At 41.5% G+C, this 18,327-nt stretch overlaps 1 protein-coding gene and 1 long non-coding RNA gene across 3 annotated transcripts in view; one reads left to right on the top strand and one right to left on the bottom strand.

The window, feature by feature from the left end:
• Positions 1-12,788: 12,788 nt before the first annotated feature.
• Positions 12,789-18,327, top strand: part of RIMS4 (regulating synaptic membrane exocytosis 4) — a 99,298-nt gene continuing 93,759 nt past the window's right edge. For both annotated transcript variants that reach the window (XM_034413883.3, XM_034413882.3), the window contains exon 1: positions 12,789-14,146. In XM_034413883.3, coding sequence (XP_034269774.1) covers positions 14,050-14,146 — 97 coding nt within the window. In that variant the 5' untranslated portion in view covers positions 12,789-14,049. The remainder of the gene's footprint in view (positions 14,147-18,327) is intronic.
• The window catches only part of LOC148114523 (uncharacterized), a 48,327-nt gene continuing 45,936 nt past the window's right edge, over positions 15,937-18,327 (bottom strand). The window contains exon 4 of the long non-coding RNA XR_015732988.1: positions 15,937-16,105. This is a non-coding gene — a long non-coding RNA (uncharacterized LOC148114523). The remainder of the gene's footprint in view (positions 16,106-18,327) is intronic.

Here is an 18,327-nt window from a genome sequence, read left to right as displayed (position 1 = left end):
GCTCTCCCAAATTACATGTGGAAGATTTTAAATGAACACATGAAGTTGTAATAAATGTTTTGTTTTCATAATGTTTGTGAACCCACCTCATTATGTTTTGATCATCCATGGTGTACAGTAGATCTGAACCCAGCTAATAATAGTATAATCAAATCATAGTTAAACAGATTATGAATTGATACTTAGCGATTGTCTACAATTGTGACATTAAAAATACAGGAAATTGACGCACGTTGATTGTATTTATTCATCACACTAAGCAAAAGTGTGTGTGGGTTTAGCTTTCTGTGTAATGTAAACATAGTCATCGTGTTTGCATACTTTGGATTGTGGCTTAATATAATAGCATAAACCCAGGGGTGGGCTTCAAAAATTTTAGCAAGGGGTACTCTGCCCGGTTTCTGGGTGGGCGTGCCCATGGTGGGCATGGCCTAGTCCAGAGGTCACCAACTGGTGGTCCGTGGACCACTGGTGGTCCACAAGAAAATTTTGGTGGTCCACAGTAAGATTATTTGCATTTTTTATATTGCACTAAATCAGGGATCCTCAAATTACGGCCCCTGGGCCAGATACATGCAATGAACGTTTGTATTGCTGCAAAGAGTCTCCCCTTTCAGGGTCTTTTTGTGTGGGTCAGAGGGGGCAGAAATTCTGACTTGGGGTCTGCTTCAGCCTCCTGGTGCAGGGCTTTGGGCTGGAGGGAAGAGCCGCTGGTGGTGAAGAGCTAGAGGATCTTGTTCCAATGGGACTACATCATGGCCTGAAACTGGTTGATCATCTCAGCCCACTGAGCCTCCAGGAGCTGGTACCTGGCCTTGCACTCCCGCAGGTCTTACCTCTGCTTGGAAAGCCTATGCTCCTAGTCCTCAGTGAGGTGCTTCTGCTGAGCCTCCTTCTCGGTCAGATCCAATTTGAACTGAACTGTTTTGCCAACTCTTTCTCATGGTGGCTGCTTAGCTCCAACAACTGCTTCCTGTTGGGACCCTAAGGAGCCTAGGCGGGGAGGCAAGGAGTGGCTGGGAGGGAAGGGGTGAATAGAGGCTGGCGAGGTGCCCCTTGATGTGAGTGACATTGAGTTGGCCATGCCCACTCAGTCACATAACTACCATGCCCACCATGCCCACCCAGCTGGTCATTAGGTAGATCATATTAGTGATCCGTGGGATTTAAAATTATGAATTTAGCGGTCCCTGAGGTCCGAAAGGTTGGAGACCCCTGGCCTAGTTGGCTTCCTGCACCATGGGGTGGGGGGTGGGGGGGGAAGGTGGTGTGTGTGTGTTGCATTTTTGCCCTCCCCGGGCTCTGGAGGCTTTCCTCGAGCCTCTGGGAGGGAGAAAACGGCCTCTCCAGGCTCCGGAGGCCCTCTGGAGTTCTTCCCGAACTTCCGATAGGTCTGTTTTTTGTCCTCCCTGAGCCTCAGTGCGTGCCCTGCACTTACCTGGATGCAAAACGGACCGCGTGAGGGCTCTTGGGAGGGGAGGGGTGGGCAGGGCCAGCCAGGAATGGGGTTTGGGGGTTCTCTGAACTGCACAGAATCTTAGCTAGAGGTTCTCCTGAACCACCGCAAACCCCCAGCATCCCACCCCTGCATAAATCTAGTCAAAAGAGTCTTATTAAACAAAATATATTTAGGGTATATTCATTTTCATCCAACTTGTTACTGGTCCAATTGGCTTTGTCAGTTTGGGAGGGTTAGTAGGAATCCCAATCCCCATTCCTTATGAGTCTCTACTAACAACTTTGCCAAATTCAGACAATCCATTGAAAAGCAGATGAGAGGCCATGAACAAATCCTGATATAGCTCTGAGGAAGGTTAACAAGGCCTTCCTAACTAATTTGGATTACACTTCTATCCATATGAAGTTATAACAGTATATTTCTCCTTATTGTTTCATTTATACATGAGAAGAGAAAATATTCTTGCTTTTCTCGGTATTGATCCATCAGTTATATCAACAGTAATTATTTTTCCAATAAATTCATATTTTACAAAATTAGCACGTATACTCAAAAATATTTTCTAGAATATATTTCATGTGCATTGGAAGGTTTTAGTGAATGAACAAGACTATGCAGTTCACTATAAATAGCACAGTGAACATTAATTGATTAAATTCATGTGACAGACTATTTATTGTTTCCATCCAAGATAAAAATAGATCTCTCCTTAACAAGAGCAAATTCTTTAGGTCTGGATTTTCAAATGCTCACTGCTAGGCCCAAGTTAAATGCATTTATCCTATCAAAGCCCCATTTCACTCCCCAATTCCTTGTTCGGGCTTTCAATATATTTGCTATGAAGCATCAAGACCTACAGATAGAATTACATTATAATGGAATTGGATTTTCTTGCCTGTGTAAACATTTTATTTTATTTATTTTATTATTATTTTTTATTTGTATCCCGCCTTTTTATTATTTTTATTTAACTCAGGGCAGATAACATATCCAATACTTCTTCTATTTTCCCCACAACAACCATTCCGTGAAATAAGTTGGGCTGAGAGAGAGTGACTGGCCCAAAATCACCCAGCTAAATTTCATGACTAAGGCAGAACTAGAACTCACAGTCTCCCAGTTTCTAACTTGGTGCCTTAACCATTAGATCAAACTGGCTGTCCATATACAGTATATTACATCCTTCTTTCAGTATTTTCCGCTGTGTCTTTCAATTTCTATAATATGTAAGCTCATTAAATATAGCTTTACACATAGCAATGTTGCTTTGTGGGTTTGGTGAGCTTGGTAAGCATTAAGAAATGATAAAAACTGTCTGAGTATCTCTATTCAGTCATGGTTTTTATGCTTTTGGTGCAGAGGTTGTATATTACTAATAGTCTATACAGCTAAAGATTCTAGTTCTAAATTTTTTTAAAAAAAATTTGATTTATATGCCGCCCTTCTCCGGAGCGGCTTACAATGCGTTAAGCAATAGCCTTCATACTTTTGTATATTTTTACAAAGTCAGCTTATTGCCCCCACAAACTGGTCCTCAATTTACCTACCTTAGAAAGGATGGAAGGCTGAGTCAACCTTGAGCCTGGCAAGATTCGAACTTACTTTAATTGCAGACAGCTGGTGTTAAATTACAATGCATTAGTCTGCTGAGCTATCCAGGCTCCTATTATTATTATACCATAGGACTGCGTGTTTATTTAGCACACATTATAGTATTCTCCCTTAAACTGCCTGCTGCCTTCCAGATACAAGAAGTCATTTCTTAGAATTACTCCACAGCATCATCCATTCCCGAGAATTCTGGGAATTGTTTCATGGGCGTGATAACTGTCTCAGCTGGGGAATTTATAGGATGCTTTTTTTTAATCATTATTTAGTTATTAGATCTGCCTTTATTCCCCTTTTACAACTTACTCAGTACACACCCCATTCTTACTATCTTAACAGCATAGTTAACTTTTAAAGAATCAAAGCAAGTCTACTCTTGTTCATTTCCATGTATGACATAAATGCAGAGGTACTTGTGTTCTGATGGAACTTTATCATGGCCAAAGTGGATTTGAGTTGTGGATTAATTTCAGATTTTCAACTAATGATCTTATGGTGTGAAGAGATATATCTGAGATGCAATGATTTTTTGGGGAGCTATTTAATGTGTATTTTATTGACTTAAAATATAATTCAGCACAAGAAGCAATGGATGGAAACTAAAGGCGAGAACCAGCCTAGAACTAAAGAGAAATTTCCTGACAGTTAGAACAATTAATCACTGGAACAAGTTGCCTCCAGAAGTTGTGGGTGCTTCGACATTAGAAGGCTTTAAGAAGAGATTGGACAACCATTTGTCTGAAATGGTATAGGGTTTCCTGACTGAGCAGGGGGTTGGACTAGAAGACCTCCAAGATTCCTTCCAACTGTTATTTTGTTATCCTATAAAGTGTTGCACTTGGGAACCTCTCCCTCCTACCCTTCAAGCATTCCTGGGCCACCTTGCTTTGTATTATCCTTCCACGTATACCATGAGGCCAGTGGTGGAATTTTTTTTACTACCAGTTCTGTGGGCGTGGCTTAGTGGGCGTGGCTTGGTGGGCATGGCAGGGGAAGGATACTGCAAAATCCCCATTCCCTCCCCATTCCTGGGGGAAGGATATTTTTTTTTTATTTTATTTTTTTTTATTTTGTCGAGTACATATTAGATAATATATATAAGTATAAGCATGAATTGAATACATAAAATGAACACAATTAAAGGGAACATTAGGACAGGGACGGTAGGCACACTGGTGCTCTTATCCACGCCCCTTATATTGTAAAATCTCAATTCCCACCCCACTCTGGGGCCAGCCAGAGGTGGCATTTGCTGGTTCTCCGAACTACTCAAAATTTCCACTACCGGTTCTCCAGAACCTGTCAGAACCTGCTGAATTTCACCCCTGCATGAGGCCCTAATAGGTGAGAATTTTACATGGAATTAGATTTAAATTATGTCCAGCCACTGTGCTTGTTATTCTTTGGGGGTAAAGTGCTTATTAAAATTCAGACACTTGAAAATGTGCCTGTCTTTTCAACACTGCCTCTATTTGTAACACTGCCAGAGATATGAGTAGAAATGAATGAAAGTCATGTGAAGGAAGCAGATTGCCTGCACAACAGGGTGTTCTCCTGGATGCACGGCTGTCCTTGGAAGAGCACATGACGGCCGTGGCCAGGGGAGCTTTCTATCGGGTTCGCCTGATGCACCAGTTGCGTCCCTTTCTGGACTGGGATGTCCTGTGCACAATCAGTCATGCCCTCGTCACATCCTGTCTGGACTACTGCAACGCTCTCTACATGGGGCTCCCCTTGAAGAGTACTCGAAGGCTCCAGCTGGTCCAGAATGCGGCCGCGCGGGTGGTTATGGGTGCAACTCGGCATGCCTATGTAACACCCCTCCTGCGCGAGCTGCACTGGCTCCCGTTGGTCTTCCGAGTGCAATTCAAGGTGTTGGTCACCACCTTTAAAGTGCTCCATGGCTTAGGACCGGGATACATACGAGACTGCCTTCTGCCATCAACAACCTCCCACCGGCCAATACACTCCCATAGAGAGGGGCTCCTCAGAGTGCCGTCGGCCAAACAGTGCCGACTGGCGACACCCAGGGGGACAGCCTTCTCTGTGGGGGCACCAGCCCTTTGGAATGAGCTGCTCCTAGAGCTTCGTCTTAGCCCCGACCTGTGTACTTTTCGCCGTGTCCTAAAGACCTTTCTGTTTCAGCAAGCCGGACTGGCCTAATATGAATTTTAAGTGGGTGTATATGTGTTTTAATTTGAGGGCCAAATTGTATATATTTGTTTTAATTGGTTTTAAATTTTATAAATTCATATGTTTTAATCTGGCTGTACACCGCCCTGAGTCCCCTGGGAGAAGGGCGGTATAGAAATCCAATAAACTCTAAACTCCAAATAATAACCACGCTTCCATTCTGCTAAGTTTTTTTTATTATGTTTTCCACCTCCTCCTATACATAGCCCAAAACGTCTGTTCCACATTTTGCAAAAGAAAGCTATATGGGTCAATCTTTTCCCCCATAAACAAGCATCTTCTGCTTTTGCGTACGCAAGCAGTATCCATTTCCAAAGATAACAGAAACAAAGCTGGCAACAGCTTCCTATCGAAAATCAGCTGAGATTAAGTGTAATGAATTAGGTAACAAAGGAGGCTCACCTGGTAATGCCTTAACAGGATTTCAGATGTCATGAAACACTGAATAATGAAATAATTTATTACCGAACAATACAGAACTAGAAAGGCACAGCTTGCCAAACAGCGCAAGTGATTAACTGCGCATTCAGATTCAATAGTTCATATGGAAATGACTTCACTGAAAACAATAGCTCAAAGGTCCTTTACCCTAAGCTAGAAACAACTTATGTACATTGATGCAAAATCATCTAACCCAGCATGAGGAATAAGTAAGTAGATTGCTGATTTTGCTACTTCTAGAAATTGAAATCTTCATTTTATTAGATTTTTGTATTATTCTCCAAAACAAAACTACTGAAATTGTAACTGACTCATTAGGGGTTTCCACAGGATATTATGAAAAAAAGAAGAAGTAAATATGGCATTGTGGCTGCTATATTGTCTTTTTTTTTTTTTTTACCATACCGAATGGTCACCCCTGGGCAGGCTTATCCCTTCACTCTTCAGAAGTAACTTCCCTTCAGAAATAATTGTTCTGTGTATATGTACAATAAGGCACAGAAGTAAGGGTTGTAGACGAAAAGCTGGTTCCTAGATTAATAAAATTCAGGAGATGTTTCTTTATGAAAGCATTTGGTCATCCTGTTCTTCTTCTACGTTATTCTAGATATTATGCATGATCTACCATATTGAATAGAATATTTATTATATCTAAACATATTGATTTTTCAGGTTTCTTGTCCATTATTACATCATATGGTTTCAATATTAGTAAAAGTCCTTTTCTTAAGAAACCTCTGCAAATCCTAGAAAAGCCAATTGAAGAATGAACCAGCATCTTGTTTTTCCATTTGAAGTTTGAGTCATTCAGATTCTCTACAGCAGCAAGAGATCCCTCCACCCAAATCGAAGCATATGATGCAATTGTGCCTACACTACTTCTGAGTTTCCTGCATGAGCAATGCTCGTCTTCTGTGGACAGCTGGCACTTTTGACCCACTGCCAGCCTTTCTGAATGGGTTTCAAGAAAAGACAAGGCCTTCAGAAGGAAAGATTGAAAGAAGCTTCCACGTTTGCTGAAACCTCTTCATATCTATTGCTATATCATAGCTATATCTATTTCATTCAAACACATAATCAGTAAAAGTGGAATTAATTAAAAGATTAATGGGAAAGATGGTTCTGGAATTCTTGCAGAGTGCTACGTTTTTATAGGCAGACTGCCTGGGTTTCCAGTGTTTTCATGCCTACATGAAGCAAAGTATTTGATACGACAAAATATAAGACTTTGATAATTAATCAGTTCTACTGTATTGTTTTCCTTTGTTCCAGTCACTGACTGAGTATATTGTGCATCAGATCATTTATCTGTCAAACAGTAAATGTAGATGGTGAAAATATTTTAAATTATTTATTTTATTTTATTTATATGCCGCCCTATCTCCAACGGACTCAGGGCGGCTCACAACAATAAAATCCACAATAACCACAGTACAAAGTTAAAATACCTAATTAAACCAGATAAAAGTTAAAAACCCATATAAAACCCCATCAGTCCAGGCCGGGGAACTTGAATAACCAAGTTTTAAATCGCGGCGGAAAGTGCGAAGGTCAGGGGCCAACCGGAGCCCCAAGGGGAGTTGATTCCAGAGGGTGGGCGCGCCCACAGAGAAGGCTCTACCCCTGGGGGCTGCCAGCCAACATTGTCTAGCCGACGGCACCCTGAGCAGGCCCTCCCTATGGGCGCGAACAGGGTGATGGGAAGTTGTTGCTGGCTGCAGGTGGTCTGCCAAATATCCTGGGCCTAAGCCATATAGGGCTTTATAGGTCATCACCAGCACCTTGAATCTCACCCGGAGGGCAACTGGCAACCAATGCAAGTCGCGCAGGAGAGGTGTTACATGGGAGTATCAGGATTCTCCCATCACAACCCGCGCGGCTGCATTTTGTACCAGCTGAAGCCTTCGAGTGGTCCTCAAGGGCAGCCCCATGTAGAGAGTGTTACAGTAGTCAATATGGGATGTGACTAGCGCATGAGTAACTGTGTGTAGGGCATCTCGGACCAAGTAGGGGCGCAACTGGCGCACCAGACGGATCTGGGCGTATGCCCCCCTGGTCATGGTTGTTATATGGTCTTCTAAACTCAACCATGAGTCCAGGAGGACACCCACCGTGCGAGCCCTGTCTACAGGGGGTAAAATTTCACCCCCTATAGCCAACGATGGAACCTTTCCTTTGGACTGAGATGCCGGTACCCACAGCCACTCGGTCTTGGCAGGGTTGAGCCGAAGACTGTTCCTTCCCATCCAGACCCGTACCGCTTCCAGGCATCAGGCCATCACGTCGAGGGCATCACTGAGTTGGTTCAGGGTAGATATAAAGAGCTGAGTATCGTCAGCGTACTGGTGGTACTTCACCCCAAAACCATGGATGATCTCCCCCAGCGGTTTCATATAGATGTTGAACAGAAGGGGTGAGAGAACCGACCCCACAAGTGAGGGGCCTCAAGATTGATCTCTGCCCCCCTGCCAACACTGCTTGCGTTCGACCTGAGAGGTAGGAGGAGAACCACCGTAAAATGGTGCCTCCCACTCCCAGCCCCTCGAGGCGCTGCAGCAAGATATCGTGGTTGACACTATCGAAAGCTGCCAAAAGATCTAATAGGACCAGAACAGAGGAATAACTTCTGTCCTGAGCCCTCCAGAGATCATCCACCAGCGCGACCAATGCCGTCTCCGTGAAATTCCAGGCAAAGAAATTTAATATATAAATTAAAATGGTACAATAGACTGCCTAAGTTAATGAAAAATCAGTTTACTAAAATCAAACACTTCCTTGAGTGACAGTATGGTATCCCACATCTTTAGGGTATCTCCTCTTCAAGAACTCTTACTTGGACACAAAGATACAGGACAATTTTCATCAGTTTCCAACTTTCTCTTTTTAGGAAAAGCTGTTGAGAAGGTGATTGGCTTACAACTCCAAAAAGTTTTGGATAAAATGGATTATCTTGGCCCCTTCCGCTCAGGTTACAGGATACAGTACTGAGATAGCATTGATTCCATTTATGGATGATTTTGGGGGGGACCAGTATGGAAGTAGAGCATCCCTCCTAGCCCTCCTTGATCTCTTGGGGCTCTCTATGCCATGATCATGATAACCTAGTTGTATCTGTTTAAATTTTCTGATCATATACTGATTTTTGAAGTTCTAAAAACCCTGGCTCTGTCTGTTTCATGGACATGGTATGCAATTCAATGATGATCCAACCATATATTTAGCACAGCTGCTACCATGAAATGGGGATATTAATGAGATGATGGATTAAACCAAATATGAACCACTGAAGAAGAAAAGGGCAACTACTGCAGGGTTCTGCCAAGAAAACCCACAAAGCATTCACATCTAAGACAATAATTACAACCTGACATTAGAAGGTGAGTCCCCCAGGTTATTCTAGTGTATTTCCAGGTATCCATCAAATGACTGAGGAACAGCAAAAAGCACATGTGAATAGCACTAAGGTTTATCCACTGTCTGGATTAAAGCTGAAAGGATGTGTGGTTGCTGATATACCAAGAAGCAAAAGGAAAGTTTGAGGATGTAAAGATACTGCTGATAACAGAATATCAAAATCATGCAAACTTGTTGTAAGAGCAGAAATGCCAAGATTGAACAGTAACATTCTGTTCATTCAACAACAGCTAGCTACGTAATTTGATATCAGAAGAACATAAAATCTATTGCAGACAAGAAAAACGTAGAAGACATTGAGTATTCATAACTATTAACAAAGAGGTGTCAAGATTAGTGCTGGAATACAATCCCCAAAATGGTGTAATTATCTCAATTCAAGTTCAAGACCAGTGAACTGATGTCATGGTGATTCAGGTCTATGCACCAATAGGATTTAGAGAAAACAGATTAGTTTGATGATGACTTGCAACATCTTGATGCAGTACCTTAAAAATATATCATACTAATTATAGGAGACTAGAATGCTGAAGTAGGAAATGAAATAGCACCTGAAATAACAGGAAATTTTGTCCTTGGTGTATGAAATTAAGCAGGAGACAGACTGAAAGAGTTCTGCTGAGGAAATTATAGTAAATACTTCCAGCCACCTAAAAGATTACTTTATTTACATGAATATCACCAGATGGACCCACAAAATCAAATTAACTATGTACTGTGCAAATTAAAATAGGGAAGTTATTTTCAATCAGCAAAAACAAGATGTGGTGCTGATCATGGCTGAGATTATGAACGCTTTGCAAAACAATAAATTAAACTTAAAATAAACCATAATAATGAGACAATAAAATATTACCTCAGCAATATTCCACATGACCGAATATTAAGGTAAAGAACAAGTTTAATGGGTTAGATGTCATTAACAGGGTGCCTGAAGAGTTATAGGCTAAAACTCATGACAAGATTAAAGATGAAGTGAGCAAAAATATCCTAAAAGCTGTAAGCAAAAGAATGCAGAATATTTTCTGCTGATACAGTGAAAATAGATGAAAAACAAGGAGAAAACAAAAAGCAAGTCATGAAAATATGCCCAATAAAAACTGAATTCTAGAAAACATCAGGTCTCAAAAATTCACATCAAAAGTGACTGTAGATATTAAACAATGTCTGCTTCTTGGTTAGTCTAGACCAGTGGTGTCAAACTCACATCATCACGGCAGCATTATGCGATGTATCGAAAGTTTTTCCACCATCGCTAAAACAGGCATGGGCGTGGCTAGCACATGACGCATCTGGTCCATGGGCCAGGAGTTTGACAGCCCTGGTCTAGACAAAATTTTGAAGTGTGGAAACATCACAATTACAATAAAGAAGTACATTGTCAGGGACTTGGGAAAACCCTCAGTTATAACAACAATTAAGATAAAGCTAAAATATTTTTGCATTAATAGTTAAATAATACAAAGATAACGCAAAGCAGAGGTTATTGGAAAAGACGCTGATATTTGGAAAAATGAAAAGAAATAAAAGAGACTAATAGGAAACAGGATGGCTAGGTACTGTCATTGACATCCTAAGGACAGCTTACAATAACTCAGTAATTGACAATCCAGGTAAAACTATGTCTATGTGGTCAGTTAAAGTCAAAACTGACAAAAGAACAATAGATTCTCCAATTATATATGTTAGATAAGAGTGAGAATGATATGCTGAAATATTGGAGTTGCTTTGCATTAAGAAGAGACAACTACTGGAATGAATAAGCAGTGGGGGGGGGTGAAGTTGGACAGACACAGGATTAAAAAAAAAAGGAAAATTAAGTTCTTAAGTTTAGGTCAGAATTCTCTACATGATGCTCATGAGCACCAATTGACCTATGCCCATCTCTGATACAGCTCATCTCAAGGCAATTTAAAAAATAAAGATGGTAGATATCTTTTTTTGACTGGATATATGTACTACACAGAAAAACAAAGATAAAGATTAATTGAAATGATAAGGATCATCTTAACCTGGAAGGAACACTGGTAGCATCCTCACCCAGACTATGTTTTGAAAAATGAGTATTTTGTTAACATTCATGTTCACTATCTCAGGCATTTCACACATATTTAAAGTTTTCAAGGCAGCCATTTTAAGAATGACCAATACTGAGATTTTTAGAAATAAACTGATTCTCATTTTTTATATCTGAATCACTAAGTTAAAGGATGACAGTTTGAAAATATGTATAAAGAAATGTAATAAAAGATAACAATATGAAGAGGTTTGTGCTATAACTGATTTTTATGTTTGTGTTTCATTCTTTCATGACCCAAATTTGTTTATTTCTTACTTGTCTTTCCTTTACAGTTTTCTTAAAGCTTGACCACTAATCAAAAGTTAAATATTACAGCAAGGCATAGATATATGCCTGGATTCTGATTATTTCAGCGGTTATATTCTACTGATATACATTAACACCTCATTCATTCAGCTGACATGTTCAAATTGATAGCATTACCATCTGAAATCAATTCAAATAGATATGTATATGATTTAAAAAGCGTTGTTGCTTTTCTAGAATAATGTATCTTATTGTTACTTCCTTAGCGGTCTTTAAAAAGTTTGGCCGATGTGATCTTAATTTTTGTGCAGCATTTTATCTATTTATTACTCTTTTACCCCAGCCTCATGATTTACAGCTGTGACGGATTTATCCTGCCCCCTTTAAATCTCAGCTAGCTAGCTGCACTTGGAAGTGTAATTTCTGTTACAATGACTCTGGCATTTCTTGACCTACTGGCCATAAGAGGCAGACAGAGTCAAGGATTTATTCGGTCTCCCCTCTATCACTTTGCCTCTTCTCTGTGACATTATTTCAGGATGGGGTCCTTCTGCCTTTGCTCCCAGGCCTTCACATATACGCTTTTACTTTCTGACTGTCCTCCTGGTAGGATGCAATTAGCTGGGTGCTAGGCTTTCTGTATCTCTATAATGTATATCCTTAAACAAATCTTTGTGCATAGTTAGAAAACCTGTTCCTCTATTGCTCAGGTTGGATTCCTTGTCTAAGGAAGACTGAGATATACCTAGAATTTTTTTCCTTCCAACTAAACCTATCAGCAGGGCATCACTTTAAGGACAATAGTTTCACCAATTTATCTGGGGATTAAAAGTAAACCCACCCCCGGCCCTGAAGTACAGCTCAACTCCTGATAACGATAGAAACATCCCCAGGACTGTCCATAGCTTTCTTCCAGTATGTTTTTTGCCCCTTTCAAGTCTAGTTTACAAATGTACTGTGCTAACCAAATACTAACCAGGCCTGACTCTGTTTAGCTCCCAAGAGTAAATGTAGCCATAGCATTGGAAGGGACCAAAGCATTATCTAGTCCAGGGGTCTGCAACCTTAAACACTCAAAGAGCCATTTGGACCTGTTTCCCACAGAAAAGAAAACACCGGGAGCCACAAAACCCTTCCCGTGCCTGACTATTTCTTGAGCGGCCACAAAACTAGCATATGTAGTTGAATTAAACGTTCTGTTTTTTTCTGAAACTTTACTTTTCTTGGATTTATCCATGGTTGGCCTACCAGGGGTTGAAAAGCTCAATAAATCGCATGCCGGCAGGTGTCGCACATTGGCAGTCGCACACATATTTTGAATTGACAGGGAGCCACAGCAGAGGGGTGAAAGAGCCACATGCGGCTCCAGAGCCACAGGTTGCTGACCCCTGATCTAGTCCAAGCTTCAGCCATGGGCAGGAAAAGCAAATCATCCATGAGAGGTGAAGGTCCAGACATGGAGAACCTACAGCCTCTCTAGACAGATCATCCCACTGCTTTATAAATCCTGCCACCATGAAGTTTCTTTCTTACAGTTGTTGTTTCCACAAGTCCAAGGTGGTACAACCCCTATTGCTTTTTAATTCAGGGAGTTAGGTGCTGAATAGACATGTAGGGTTTGCCCTTTAAAAAAACCCACTCTTTTCTCCAGTCATCTGATAGGGAAGCTAAATAATTCCAGATGATGGATGGTATTTAATATTCCATGTCGCGCTCTAGAGCCGAACTTCATGAGCCGAAAACTGGGTAGTGTGGACTCCGAAAGGGAGGGAGGGGGACGCTCGCGCCTTCGCTTTTCGCTTAGCAACAACCCCCGCCAACCAGTGTAGTAGCTCAGTCCCTTGTAAGACTAGCGTCTCTCTCTCTCTCTCTCTCTCTCTCTCCCCCCCCCCAACTCCCGCCCCTTCGCTTTTCGCCAGCCGGCTACGATTGGAGGCACTGCCTTCCAGGAATGACTTCACGGCAGACTCCGCCCCCGACGCTGGAGTGAATGAAGGAGCGGAGCGAGAGCAGCATCCGCCGCAAGGAGTTGCAAGGGACGTAGTTGACTGGGAACCGGGCGGCGGAGACAAGGGCGTCTGGGAAGACGGGACCGAGCAGCAGGTGGTCTTCTCGCCTGCATCTCTGGAAGCAGCGGAAGCGTCTTCAGTCTCTGGCGGCGTCAGCAACTTCAGCATCTCAGCACTGCTGCATCAGCTGCAATCGTAGCCTCTGTATCCCTCCTGGCCGGGGCTGGCGGCTGCAGCATCAGCCCTTTCCCGACAACAGCAGCTTAGCATCCCTCAACCCAGCCTTCTCTTTCCCTTGGGTACCACTAGCCGCGGCTTATTTTCTCTCTCTCTCTCCCGCCCCGCCGGCGTTTCTGCGGCTCTTTCCATCCTCTCCATCGCCGCCTGGGTCCCGGCTCCTTTTTCCTCGCCGTCTCCCCTTCCCGTCTTTTGACTCGCTTCACCTTTCCTCCTGCCGCCCTTTTCTCACCTCCCCGAGGCCCCCCTCAGCAGCCAAGACGCCGCGGGCTGTACTCCGAGTGAAGAATGGGGCGTCGAAGCTGGCCAAATCGCAGGCGGCGGCCGAAGCCCCCGGCGGCGCCCCCGGCGCGGGGCTGTTCATGGAGCGTTCGCAAAGTCGCCTCAGCCTGTCTGCCTCCTTCGAAGCCCTGGCCATTTACTTCCCCTGCATGAACAGCTTCGATGAGGAAGAGGCGGGTAAGATTGGGGGGGGGGAGGATCAAAGGGGAGGAGGGAGGACCTGTCCGCGGTTTGGAGAGGGATTTGGGGGGGGGGGGAGGCAGGAGACCCCCGACCCGCTGGAGTGAAATCAAGGAGGTGGCCTACCTTATAGGCAATAGGGTGCCTACAGCCCAAACTCCTCCCTCCCTGTCCCCCGCCCCCCCCCGTCCCCCCAAATAAAAGGCACCAACTTTCTCCAAGCAGGTGCCCTCCTACTAAAAGCCCCTGAGCCTCAGACAGTAGGATGGTACCCAGAGAAGGATGAGTTTTGTCTTCCCTCCACCATGGGGTGAGGTGGGTTTTTTTGGGGGGGGGGGTTCTCCATTTCTGGTGGAGGGTTAGAGAAGAAAAACAGGGTGAGAAAAAGGCTGTCTCCAGGAACGCTCATCCTCCTTTCCTTGTGGTCTACATCAGGGTGCAAAAGGGAACGGTTCTGTGTGGTTTTTCCCGCTGGGTGCATTTCAATCTCCCACTGTTGCAGCTTGGCAGCAGTGAAAACCATCGTGAATGGAACTAAAAATGAGGAAGCTTACATTTTGGAAAGGCCGCTGGCTGGGGAAGAATTCACCCACTTTTGTGAAACCTTTTCTGCCCTGTGATGTGTGGAAACAGGGCATTGGTGAAACTAAATAAACTGGTAGGAAATAAACAGGCTTTGAATGAGCTAAGGGCATTTTTTTTGGATAAACAACCAAGAAAAGGGAAAAGTAGAATCCAGTCATGTCAGACAGAGAGAGAAAGTAAGTCAGGGCACCAGCTTTACCCAACTTCAAGCCTTCCAGAGATGTTGAGTGACAGCTTCCACCCAATGTGGCCATTAGCTGTGCTGGCTGCTGCTAAGAGGAGTTGCTGTTCAATAATCAGATTGAGGAAAGCTATAATATGCAGTGGTTGAATTCTAGAGAGGAATGAATGGAAGGTGGGAGTAAATGGTGGAGGAGGCTAATGTATCAATGAAAGTGTGTTATGGGATAGCACTATTCAAATCCAGGATGTGAATAAGAAGCGTGTGTATGTGTGCAGTTTCCTTCTCTGAATTTATAGAGCTAGGGCTGCTAGCATAGAACCAGTGACTGCTATTAGCCTGTAAAACAGATGTCTGCAATCCGGTGGCCCCAGATATTGAATATCAGCTCCCATAATCCTCAAACAGCATGACTAAAGTGCAGGATACAGGATGGACTAGATTTTGAAGTTTTGTTGGCCTGTCAATAGGAATGGTATGGTCATGGATATGCTGAGTCAATTTCTACCTGAGTCAGTATGATGACAATTTTATTTAATCTGGCTAATTCGTTTTTGCAAACTGCCAGATGCAGCTCTTTGTACATGCTGTCTATGTGTCCTGTGAAGTATGCCGAGCTAGATTTCAGAATTACTGTGCATACATTTAAAGGGTCACTTTTCCCATAATCAAACTCCTTACCTTTTGATTTTTATGAAGTCAGTGTATTTATAAAAGCATCACATATTTTTTAATCCTTCTATTTTACTCCTCAGCCTTCTGAGAAAAACACTGAAATGCAAAAGTTTAAATATGATAAAAAGGCCTCATCTGACAATGAATCTTTCCAAGTATCCTAAACACGGGTTGTTATCATATACTGATCAAGAATATATTGATTTGACTCTGCACAAACACAGCAAATATTTTATATATGTAAATAGTTAAATCATGCTAATTAAAGAACAACATTTTAATGTTTAATTAAATTTGCAAATTAAAAGAAAACTTTATCCATCAATACAGTGGTACACAGCTACAATAAAGATTTTGATTCATTTATTGGATCAATGTGGCTAAAATTCAAGCAAATATATGCATTGTAAAAATAATACCAGATGTGAAAAATGCAACCTGGGACTTTGTTGACTTTGAAAAGCTGGAGATTCTTTTTTATTATTATTCCTTTAGAGGAACAACAAGTCTGCTTCCTGAGGGAGAGATAAAAGCATTAATTAATGGATTTACTCAATTAATTGATTTACTCAAATTTAAAATGCCAGATGTTAATCTCATAGATATACTCTTTATGAGCCAATACTAGCTCTTCCACTACAGTTTACATTTTATGGACCAGTGAGATTGATTTGTAGAATCTTAAGAGGAAAAAAATCCCTATATTCTAAAATTAATTAAACATACATTCTTATATTCTGAGATATTGAAGCTGTTCTCCAGATTAAAGTTTTTGAGTGTGGGAGAAAAAGTAGAAGCACCTCTAATGAAAAAAATCTTATCCTTATTGTCTTTCCTTGATATTTCATGTGTAGTAGCTCCGTGCTATTTTCTTTTTTTATGAACGTATAAAATGGAAAGTGAATTTGTAGATTTTCTTGCTACAGCTACATGCAAACTGTTCTGCAGAATCAGAGTTGCCAATTAATAAAGATAAATGTTCACCCATACTATTGGGTCAACTGTGTTGGCTGCCTCAGGCAGCAATAAATGCTTTGGGAAGGGACAAATTCAGAATATTTTGGGAAGGCTATACCACCTGCCTTCCACTTCTAGATTTATCTTGCCATCGCCAAGCAATGAGAGTTATCCGTCAACAGCCTTTTGAGAAAAACTGCAATATTATTGCATTTAAGTTCCATATTTGAACTGGATGGCATGCAATTTAAATTCTTTCCCTTAATAAAGTACCCTGGATTGTACCCTTGTGTGTAAACTTGTGGCCCTACATTAAAAGTTTTCATTTAGTTTAACAGTAACCATCTTTTGATATCTTACTGCTATTTTCATATTTCTTTTCTAGGTATCATTTCTAATCCTGGGTCTCTCTTTTAAGTGATGGTTAATGTGTAACCCTTGTAACCATTGGTTATTAACTTTATTTCTAATTACGATTCCTCTAGTGTGACATCCACTGATAATTCCAAATTTCTTTGTCAAAGAGTTATTTCCGAAGAAGCAACATATATTGCGTATGGAAAGGGGAAGGATGAGGCCAATTTGATGAGTAATTGGATGGAAATGCACATATTAAGCCTTCCTTTAAGAAAAAGGAAAAGTATCAGTTGTGGAAGAATACCGGTGTCCTAGAATAGCCTCACAAATAAATACTCACAAAGGGCATCACACAGAGATTTGTATCTGCTTGAAATCTGCACATGGAGAACTGGACATAGAAAAACATGGGCTGAACAAATTATTTCATTAACATAGCTAATCATTTGAAAAGAACAGCTGAATAAGTCAGCACAGGAATAATTGATAACACCAAATATTCTACCTGGGTCAGAAAAATCTTACATTAAGCCCTAACTTAAAATTCCCCAGATGTGCTAGGGCTGTAACTCCAGAAGTAGAATACCAGCTTAGTAGAGGTTGATCTACATTTATGATTTTATCTTTCAAATGTGTATTCTTTGATCAAGTTTATCTGCATTAACAGAGGGATAGAATCAAGATCATGTGAAGTGTTAATATTACTTTATAATGCCTTGGTAAGGCCACACTTGGAATACTGCATCCAGTTTTGGTCACCACAATGTAAAAAAGATGTGGAGATTCTAGAAAGAGTGCAGAGAAGAGCAACAAAGAGGATTAGGGGACTGGAGGCTAAAACATATAAAGAACATTTGCTGGAATTGGGTATGTCTAATTTAATGAAAAGAAGGACTAGGGGTCATATGATAGCAATGTTCCAATAATTCAGGGTTGCCAAAAAAAGAGGAGGTCAAGCTATTCTCCAAAACACCTGAGGTCAGGACAAAAAGCAATGGATGGAAACTAATCAAGGAGAGAAGCAACCTAGAACTAAGGAGAAATTTCCTGATAGAACAATTAATCAGTGAAACAACTTGCCTCCAGAAGTTGTGAATGCTCCAACACTGGAAGTTTTTAAGAAGAGTTTGGACAACCATTTGTGTCTGAAATGGTATAGGGTTTCCTGCCTAAGCAGCGGGTTGGACTAGAAGACCTCCAAGGTCCAACTCTGTTATTCTATTTTATTTTATTTTTGGGTAAATATTTTTTATTTTTTTCAAACATAGACATAAAATATAACTTTCAAGAACAGAGTTTCCATCCGGTCATAGATAGTTACTACGCTTACATTCCTTTAACAAGCTCCATTCACAAGTTCCCATTACATCTTTTACGGATAGAAATTCAAAACATAAAAGAACAGATTTTAACATAAAGTCTA

The sequence above is a fragment of the Pantherophis guttatus genome, chromosome 3 (assembly GCF_059756535.1).
Source record: "Pantherophis guttatus breed Tessera chromosome 3, ASM5975653v1, whole genome shotgun sequence".
Classification (NCBI taxonomy): Eukaryota; Metazoa; Chordata; class Lepidosauria; order Squamata; family Colubridae; genus Pantherophis; species Pantherophis guttatus.
This window is presented reverse-complemented; position numbering and strand designations above follow the sequence as displayed.